The sequence below is a fragment of the Bos grunniens genome, chromosome 3, assembly GCF_055505025.1.
Source record: "Bos grunniens cultivar Pamir isolate PY7600 chromosome 3, Bosgru_T2T1.0, whole genome shotgun sequence".
Taxonomy (NCBI): domain Eukaryota; kingdom Metazoa; phylum Chordata; class Mammalia; order Artiodactyla; family Bovidae; genus Bos; species Bos grunniens.
In genome coordinates this window covers 106938463-106948746 of record NC_141167.1, presented here as the reverse complement: position 1 = coordinate 106948746, position 10284 = coordinate 106938463, and the positions used below count along the sequence as shown (strand labels likewise).

Genomic DNA, 10284 nt, shown 5'->3' with positions numbered 1-10284 from the left:
TGTAGCAAAGAACCTGGGCTAATATGAAAAAAAAAAGACTTTTTATTAGGTAATTTATTATATGAAAAGGATATTTTATTTTATGATAAAGTGATCCTTAAAAAAATAAAAAAACTTTAGAAGGTTTAGAATATATGTAGGGAGAGAAGAAGAAAAAAAAATACATTTGTATTCAGAGTTAAATCTTAAAAAAGTGTTTTTAATATATGTTCTGGTTTACGTTCCTTTTTTCCCCCACATTTTTTTGGGGAGGAATGTCGTTTGCTTTTCCGGGGGAGCATCCTGGGATGGCTTGTGGAGACGGGCTAGGGGAACCTGGTCCCTCTGGGGCCCTGCAGGTAGATTGGATTTCACCCCCAAGGCTCCCCCTCCCTCTCCCCCTCCCCTTTGGGGGAGCCGGCAGAGCCAAACAAAGAAAGGGATTAAGGAGAAAGGAAGAAGCAGTAGGACTGAGGATCCTGGGGTGTCCCCCCTGCCCCTTCCCCTGTCCGGTCCCAGGGGCAAGTAAGGTGGGGAAGTCCAGAACTGAGGCCTAGCAGGCCTATGGGAACCCTCAGAGAGGTGTGAGATTTAAGAGAAATAGTTTTTTTTTTGTTTTTTTTTTTTTAACCAAAAATGAGAGAGAGAAGAAAAACCGAGGGGTTTAAAAGAAAAGAATACTACAAAATAATAATAATTAATAATAATAATAATTCAAATTTATTTCATATAATCCTAGAGACAAAGAGAAAGAATTACTAGTTACTTAGTAGACGATATTCAGATAGCTTAAAGTTTAGTAGCATTGAGGGCCCCTGGGTCCAGTAGAATGTATAAAAGTCATAATGAAAAGGAAAATAGAGGAGGGAAGTGGCTGAGTCCACCCTGAGCCCCCCCCCCCCATCTTCAGATATCAGGGTGGAGCAGGTTGCTAGTTATGGTTGGGAGCTTCCTTCCAGTCTGCTGGGGTTGATTCTAAGAATCCTTGGATTTTTAAATTATAGGACAAATAGATGAGGGGCTCAGTTCCCAGGGTCTTTGAAAGCATGAACACTGATCATTTCAACCAGAGCTGGGCTGGGTTAGGGACAGCTGAGGTGGGAGAACATGGTTGGCTCCCTGTCTTTGGGCAGCCCTTACTCCAAACATGTCCTCTTGGGGCTCTCTGAGAGGGGGAAGATTGCCCAGCTTCAACCCTCCAGAGACAACTTCTCCCAGGCCTAACTGAGGAAGTCCTTCCTGAAGTATAACTGCAATCCATTCTACCTCTGATTAATTCAAGAGCCTGGTAGGTCATTCCACCAACAGACACACATGCACACGCTTCTTTCTCTCCCAGAGCTTCAAGGGGACTGGAGGGTATCTGTCCCCCATTCTTTTCCCTACTGCTTAGCTTCTGACCTCCATGGCAGCAGGTGAAAGAATGATCTCAACAATCAGTCTCCTTTAAAGCTGCACTGTGCTTTACAAATTTGCAGAAGTGCTTTATTATCTCTTAGATACCAAGGACTTGCCACCCACTGGGGTGGAATGGAGACGCTGTCCTTGAAGGCCTGGGAGAACTGGCCCCCAAGGGTACAAAGTCAGGGGGTGCAGCAGGGACTTTAGGTGACCCTCAACCCTAACCATCTGTTCTAGTTCACTGCCATCTGTAAGAGTTCAGGTAGAGGTCATCTGCTGTACCCTGACCCTCCCCATAGAAAGTTGGGGAGCTTGGCTTTTGCTTGTGCACTTGCCTTCTACCAACCCCAGCTTGTAATCAGTTGGTCCCCCCACCCTCACTCCTGTCCAAGGGGGTGTAGAGGCCTCTTGACTCTTGGCAAGAAGTTCCATGACACTAATGACTCTGTCATGCCCCTCCCTGGCCCTAGACCCCAAACATATCTCCTCCCCAATTTACTCTTCTCACCCCACCCAGGGACAGACTTTTCCCCTGCTCTTTTTGTCCTAGGAACCCCGCTAGTTTGGGAAGGTAGCGTCTGGGGTGGGGAGGGCTTCCTCTTCCCTGCTCGAGGGTGCGGGTGGGGTAGGGTGGGTGGGGGGAGACAGCCCTGGGGCAGGGGAATGGTCTCTCCACTGTAGAAAGTAGAGTAGGATTGTGGTCAGACTTAATCTGAGGCATCTAGTGAAGACACGTTACAAATCCACCAGGAAAACCATTTCAAAAGCAAAATAAAGGCGGGAAACAAAACGGACCCATGAATAATCAAGTCAAAGTGATGTTGCACAAAATGCAGAGAAACCAAGAAGGGGGAGGGTTAATGTATTAAATGTGCTATTAAGAACTTAATTTTATTAAAAGTATTATTACTTAAGGCTCAGGCTTCTTTCTTGGCTTGTTGGTCAGAACCACCTTAGGGTGAGTGGGGTTTTCTCTGGTGTCATTCTGGGTGACCTTGCTTACCTTGCATGAAGTGGGTGGCTCCTATCTGTTTGCTCTCCACAGCTCCCTACTTGGGTCTCTAAGTACTCAACCCCTCTTTTCTCTCCATTTACCTCCTTCTATTCCTTGGGGCACCATGAGACCTCATTCGACCTTGCCTTGCAGAACAGGGGAAGGCGAGGCAGGGCCACCTAGACCTTGCCTGGAAAGCCAGCTTCCGGACTTGATGGAGAAAGGGCTGAGCTGAGAGCTCGACCCTCCCATCAATTTGCACCAGATTCAATCCATCCCTACACCCCACATCTTCTCTTCAGGGTCAAGCAGAAACCTGGATGGAAGACAGGCCTTCCACCTCCCAGGCTTAAAATCCCTTCCCCAGCACACACAGCCTGGGCTGGCCCTGACTCCCCTTTTCTTAAACATCCCCCCTGCCTCCTCCCCTCACCCCTGGCATTGGAGTGACCTCAGCTCTTGGCACCAGGGCCCAGGGCACCAGATGGTACCCGCTGATGGTTTCCTTTGTCTCTCCTTCCAGATACCCCCTCTCTGCCATGCTGTGCTCCCTCTTCCACCTGCCCTGGGGGTTGGCAGAGGGAAGGGCGGGCACCTCCCACCCCCTTGGCACTGTCCCCAGACCACAAGACTCCAGAGACAGCTGGCCCTGGGGGGCAGTGGATACGGTGGTGGGGATGAGGGGAGGGAAAGGGGAACAAGGACTCAGAGGAGGGCCCAGAGATGAAGAGGAGGCAGCAGGATGGTCAGGCTTGATATAAAACACAGCTTTATTGGAGGGCCGTAGTCTGTAAGAGGGGGACCGATAATAGAGATCTGGGGGCAGGGAGGGGCACATGAAGACCTTAGAGCTCTGCAGGGTTGTGGACAGGGACTGGCCCCTCTGACATCTGGACCAACAGGGCAGAGAAAGCTCCTGGAGCTGGGCAGGGCTGGGGGGCACCGGAACACAGTGGGGGCAGGTCAGAGGCTGATGCAACAGGCCCTCTTCTCCCCAGGACCCAGCTCCTGCCCAGCCGGGCCACTGCCCAGGGTGACGGCATTGGTCCGGGCGTTGTTCTGCCTCTGCTTGGACACCTTGGCGAAGATCTCTGTGAGGGCAGAGGGCAGTGATCAGGGCAGATGAAGATTAGGAGCCCACCCTCCCCATACACACTCTGCGTGCCCCTTTCTGAACACTGGGGGTTTTGCTGGAAGGAAGAGGAGTTTGGGCACCTGGGTCCCGTCGACTTACGTGGGTGGAGCGGGACTAAGAATCAGCTCCCTGGGAGTGTGGCCTTCTGGTTCTTTCCCTAAGCTCCAGGGGTGGGGGTGTATGAGGGAGGCTCTGAGGAGGCTGGGGGGCCCACAGAGGGGATGAGGAATCGGCTGGGGCGGGCGAGGGCTGGGTGTCTGCGTTCCTCCCCCTGCCCGCAGAAGCCTCAGGGGTGGGATGGCGGTGCCTGTCGAATGGAGGCAGGGGCTCTACCTTTGAGGACAGTCTCAAAGGCCAGCTCGACATTGGTGGAATCCAGGGCCGAGGTCTCCAAGAAGAGCAGCCCATTGTTTTCTGACAGAGAGGAAGCACACCGTTAGTTGTGAAGGGTCAAGACAATCATATTCACTTCACGTTTTACCATGTACGTTCGTTACGCGCTAAACCCTTGGCATGTGTGGCTCATTTAAACCTACAGACAAACTGGAAGGTAGGTCTAAATACTATTCCTCTCTTTTAGAAGAGGAAACTGTAGCCCAGAAACAGAGAGAACGAACAAAGAACTTGCTTTGTGTCCCACATCTAGTCACTCACCAAGAGACATGGGCTAGGCCACGGGACCCCACAGCCTACACCCTTAATCCCTGTATCCTGCTGCCTCTAAACCCCAGAAAGCTCCTGGGGAAAGTGTGACAGGAGGCAGTCAAGGGAAGCCCATCTGCCACACTTAGGATCTCTGAGCACGGCAATGTGGGCTGCCTTAAAACCAGCTATGAATAATTGCCCATAAAGACAGGGCAAATGGGTGGGACATAACGAGGGACACAGGGTCACTGAGGGGAAGGTCTAGGAGATTCTGAGGCAGGCAGAATGGAAGTGGGGAGCCTGGGGAGGAAGTCCAGGCCAGAGCCCTACAGGGGGACCAAGGGCTGGGATTACATTGGCAGAGCAGCCGGAGGGGTCCGGCTGGGTTGTGGTGGGCTCTCACCAGCAAACATGCGGGCTTCCTCAGTGGGCACCTCCCGGGACTGGCTGAGGTCACTTTTGTTACCGACGAGCATGACGACGATTGTGGCCTCGGCGTGGTCGTAGAGCTCCTTGAGCCAGCGCTCCACCACGGCATAAGTCTGATGCTTAGTTAGGTCAAACACCAGGAGGGCCCCCACAGCACCACGATAGTACCTGGGTAGGGGGTTAGTGGGGTGGACAGAGGCAAGGTCAGGGCCATCAAGTCTAACCTCTTAGGCCAAAAGCCAGAGATGAGCACCAGAGACAGGAAAATATGAAGATTACAGTCCAGAGACCCAAAGTGCACAGGGCAGTCCAGAGCTCCCGTGTCTGATGCTGAACGCCCTCCAAGGATACTGGTCTTGGAGTCTCTGAAGACTCACCTCCCTTCTCCAAAACCACAGGCTCCCTCCTCCCTCCTAACCCCTCTGCTGCCTCTGGTCTTTGTTCTGATGTTAGCCACAGCTATCCACGGATGTATCCAGGGCTCTGGTCAAACTAGCTTCTTGGATGCCCAACACCCCAAATCTCCCTCACATAGCTCCTTGACCCCCAGTGCTTTTCTCTCATGGCCATCTTTCTAGAACTAGCTGAATCTTCCTGACCATCTGAGGCACCCTTACTAAGTATCCAGTCTCACTCTTGGAAGTTTGATAGCACTTCTTCAGACTGAAAGAAAGTGAAAGTGAAGTCACTCAGTTGTGTTCAACTCTTAGTGACCCCAGCAGGTTGGTCTTCCCCACTCCTGACTCGCCGATCAGCACCTCCTGCAGCCTCCCAAGGCTCCTCCATCCATGGGATTTTCCAGGCAAGAGTGGGTTGCCATTTCCTTCTCCAGGGGATCTTCCCGACTCAGGGGTTGAACCCGGGTCTCCCGCATTACAGGCAGACGCTTTACCCTCTAAGCCACCAAGGGAAGCCAGACAGTTGCTGCTGCTGCTAAGTCACTTCAGTTGTGTCCGACTCTGTGCGACCCCATAGACAGAGCCCACCAGGCTCCCCCGTCCCTGGGATTCTCCAGGCAAGAACACTGGAGTGGATTGCCATTTCCTTCTCCAATGCAGGAAAGTGAAAAGTGAAAGTGAAGTTGCTCAGTCGTATCTGACTATTAGCGACCCCATGGACTGCAGCCTACCAGGCTCCTCCGTCCATGGGATTTTCCAGGCAAGAGTACTGGAGTGGGGTGCTATTGCCTTCGTATATAATTATTCCCTTTGTACTGAGGTTTGTAAGAGTCAAGTAACCAGTCCAAGAGTGATGAATATGCATAAACAAAGCCACAAAACCCCCAACTCCCTGACTTCCCCAGCACCCCAGCACCCCAGTACACCCCCAGCCCGGGGCTCACGCCGACGTGATGGCTCGGTACCGCTCCAGGCCAGCCGTGTCCCAGATCTGAGCCTTGATAGCGGCGGTGCCCAGCATGACAGTGCGGGTGGAGAACTCAACCCCGATGGTGGTGCGGCTGTCGTGGCTGAACTCATTGCGAGTGAATCGGGACAGCAGGTTGGTCTTCCCCACTCCTGACTCGCCGATCAGCACCACTGAAGGAGTGGAGAGATAAGGACTGAACTTAGAGGGTCTGCCCATCAGAAAAGACGAGTAGCTCAGAAAACTGAGGAGGGAGCCAGGTCTCCTGGCAGAGCCATGCACGCACGCTCAGTTGCGTCCCACTCTTTGCCACCCTATGGGCTGTAGACTGCCAGGCTCCTCTGTCCATGGGATTCTCCAGGCAAGAATATTGGAGTGGGTTGCTGCGTCCTCCTCCAGGGGATCTTCCCGATCCAGGGATCTAACCTGCGTCTCTTAAGTCTCCTGCATTGGCAGGCGGGTTCTTTACCACTAGCGCCACAGGAAGCCTGGCAGAGACAAGGGTCTCCAACTCTACATGATGTACCCACCCTGGGGCAGAAGGGATGAGAGTCTGAAACAGGCTGAGGGGCTTCAAGGGTTCTAGGCCTGGCCTGTTGCAACATAGCGGCACACATCAGCCCAAGAATTTGGTGAGGGGGTGATGTCTATGGGCTGTTTGTGGATAGTGGCGTCCAAGGGTTATGAGGTAACAGGGAGGGTAGGGGGTCTGTGTGTGTGGGGGTGCACATTTCTGGGCGAGAGGATCTGAGAACATGGGCGTGTTTCTATGTATACAAGCTGGAAGGAGAAGTGGGCAGTTTGTGTGTGTTTGCGAGGGGAGAATAGCAATATGGGTGAGGACAAAGTTGGCAGCTGACACTTCTGTGGGCGGGGGAAAGGTATGGGGGTATGTGTGCAGAAATTAGGATCCCGTTATCCCCAAGAAGGGGCAGTCTTGCATGCTTCAGACCATGGAACTGGATGTGGGGCCAGTTATGCATGGCTTCAGCAACTTATTATTCTCTTTCTGATGAAAAAAATGGGAATAACAATTTTATCTGTGAGTTGTTGCAAGAAGTAAACAAGATATTGCCCAGGATATAGTGAGTGTGCAAAACTGTTACTGTCATTATTGTTGGTGGTGAAAAGTGAAAGTGTTAGTCACTCAGTCGTGTTCGACTCTTTGTGACCCCAGAGACTGTACCTTGCCAGGCTCCTCTGTCCATGGGATTCTCCAGGCAAGAATACTAGAGTGGGTAGCCATGCCCTCCTCCAGGGGGTCTTCCTGACCCAGGGATCGAACCGAACCTGGGTCTCCTGCGTCTCCTACATTGCAGGTGGATTCTTTACCCACTGAGCCGCCTGGGAAACTCGTTGTTGGTAGGCTGGTGCTTTTACCTTTAGGTTTTCATGGACAAGGATACACCAGAGGGGCCATGAAGAGCCTTTGGGTTGAAGGGCAGGATCCAGGGCCCTGCCTTACCCACTGTGAGTGAGCTAGGGGCTGGCATTAAAATGTGGGGGCTGATGTTAAATATAACCCATAATCCACTGGCCCGGAGCTACCCAGGGTGGTTCTGGAAAGGCCAGCTGGTGCCCCAGGACTGGGCACTGCATAATCTGGGCGCTGGTCCCCACTCACCCTCTGACTAGCTATATGACCCTGAACAAGTGGCTCATCTTTTCTGGGTCCCAGTTTCCCTGTTTATTAAATCTACAAAGGCTCACTCCAACTTCAAAAATTCCTTATTTGTGTAGGATAGGGAAGAGCTGGGAGCTGTATGGATGTTTGTAGGTAAGAGGATTTATGAACATGAGTGTGTGTGTGTGTGTGTCTCTGCTATTGGGAACCTCATCCCCATCTCATCCCTCCCACGAGGTGGACTCTGAGCCAGGGCTTTGAGTACTGACTGTGCAACCTTTTGAAAACTATTTGTTCTGTGTCTTATCCTCTGAAAAATGGAGATACTAATAGTTAACGTTTTTTGAGCCCCCTCCAGTATGCCCGGTACCCTCCTGAACGTCTGAACTCATTTAATCCTCACAACAATGCTACAAGGCAAGTACCTCTATTAGGATCACCCCATGTTTACACGGGGTGGGTGTTCAATGACTTACACAAGATAACACAGCCAGTGTGGTAAACGTGAGCTGTGCTGCCCACATGAGCCTTCCAGGGAGGCCTTGCCCTCAGCCACAGGAAGTGCAGGCAGCACCCAGCCTTCAGCTGTTGCTCCTTCAGCATCTGCTTCTGAAATTGAGGCAGCCTCACCTGGGCTCATGCCTCTCCCTGGGCTGCCACACCCAGTGCGCAAAGAGAGGGGAAACCCAGAGCTGCTCGCCCATGGTCGAGGCTTTGTGTTCCTGCCTTGCAGTGTGACTTCTCCCTCTGCCCAATCCTGTGTCCTTCCTCTTCCTTTCACTGCTGTTGAGCCACAATAAACATCTCACACCCCAAACTTCTCCGGGTCTGCCTCTAGTGACCCTAAATTGCAATAACTCCTAAGTGGCGGGGCTGAGATCTGAACTCGGTATTGCCCCAGTCTACTGTGACCCCTTACCTTGTCTCCCTTCCTGGGAAAAATGCTGGGAGTACAGGTTTCCCAAGCCCTGGTCTCCTGAGAGTCCCAGCTCAAGGGAGGGTGGAGCTGAGGCTGGGAGGGTGGAGTGGCTGGACAGGGAATCGTAGCGCTGCCAGTCCACCCTGCCCTGAAGGAGGTGCGGAGGTGGGGGTAGGGAACACACGACTGGCTAAACACAGGGGCGAGATAAAGGAGCAGGAAAGATACATGCAAACTTCCAGGGATAGCCTAGTTAAACCCAGTTCCTGGTATTTGAGCCCAGGGGGTCTGCCAAGGGACAGACCAACGAGCCTATGGTGCTGGGAGTTCTCCAGATTCTATTAGACCCTGGTCCCGATTCATATCTTCCCTGTGTCTTCCTCCAGCCCTGTATGGTAGAGATCTTCCTATCTCTCCTTTGCTGTACAGCTGCCCGGAAAGGTGACTTTCTTCCTCTTAAGTCTGCTTGTCCCTCCTTCTCAGGAGGGAATCCTCTCTGAAGTCTCACCTCCATCTCTTGTGCTGCAGTGGCTAACTCTTCCGAGGGACTGGGGCTTCCCTTAGGAGTGGGGCAGAAGAGCCTGACTTGCACCGTTAAGGAGTGATCAACATTATTTACTTCCGCAGAGCATTCTGGCAGCTCCAGGACTTTTGCTCCTGTAAACAGACCCCCACGCCCCCCCCCCCCACCCCTACTCCTTAAGCTTTCTTTCTGATCTGAAGGAATGATGAGCCCTGGGAGGGGGGCCCTGCTAATTGATTCAGAAACAGGAAGGGGCCCTCTGGCTCTGCTGTTCTCTTCCTGGGTCTCTCTCAGGTATTCTTCTTTCTTTATGGACCCCCGACTCACCCTTGAAGACAAAGTTATAATCTTCCTCGGCTCTGTTTCCCATCTTGGCTCCGCATGGAGGGCACAAGTATCTTCGAGGGCAGAGGTGATGGGTCTATGCGTTGGCTCAATGCCCTCAACTCTCAGCTCTCAAGACACCTGGATCAGTCCTTCCTCTCATTGAGAGTAAAGAGACTTCTGCAGTGAGAGGGATCGAGGGCTGACTTTAGGCTAGCCAGGGCCTAGGGAGGCTCAGTTCTGGCAGGTGCAGAGCTGTAAGGAATCTGAGAGGAAGGAAGCTGAGAACAGGAAGAGTGAGCGGCTGGAGACCTAGAGCCCAGGTGGGTGGAGAGATGATGACGTCAGACAGGTTAGACAGGTTGGGTTTCTGCTCTCAGCCTGGGCTCTTGCAAGCAGGTGAGCAGGCTCAAGGGAATGACAATGGGGGCAGCTAGGACAGGGACAGGACCTTCGGAGAGCCAGCTGAGGACTAAATGTGCGTTGCTAGGCTCCTGGGACCTGTGGCTGGGGAGTCCCACCCACTAGTGAGAAATAGTCCTTCAGGGAGCAAGAAACTACACAGCCTTCTGCTATTCCTTGGAACCGAGTAGGGGTGGTAACTGGGGGCACCAGAGGAAGGGCTGTGGGGGGAGGGGCTGGGGTCACCCCACTGCAGGGCAGAGCTCGGGGAGGGGCATCTTGGATGCAGCAACTTCTACCCTTCCCTGACAGCCTAGGACCTGGGATGGGCAGTTTCTCAACCTGGGTGGAGCTGGGACTTGCAACCTACCAGCTTCCCTGGGATGAGTCCCTTCCTACAGCACTGGGAAAGGTCCAGCCTTGCTCTAAGGACTCTGGACTAGGGGGAGCTGGGGCAGAAACAGCCAGGTGCAGAGACGGGTCTCACTGTTGGGCCAGGACTTCTTAATTGTTTCTACTCTTTCCCCAGGACCTGAAGCTTCAG

General features: G+C 52.8%; 1 protein-coding gene across 1 annotated transcript; it reads right to left on the bottom strand.

Moving 5' to 3' along the window:
- Positions 1-3120: 3120 nt before the first annotated feature.
- Positions 3121-9636, bottom strand: RAB25 (RAB25, member RAS oncogene family). Its single transcript, XM_086393285.1, has 5 exons — positions 9342-9636; positions 5926-6121; positions 4558-4751; positions 3843-3923; positions 3121-3465 (listed from the first exon to the last, which is right to left on the bottom strand). The coding sequence occupies exons 1-5, from the start codon at positions 9382-9384 to the stop codon at positions 3338-3340; spliced, it is 642 nt and encodes a 213-aa protein (XP_086249411.1). The 5' UTR covers positions 9385-9636; the 3' UTR covers positions 3121-3337.
- Between the last annotated feature and the right edge of the window lie 648 nt (positions 9637-10284).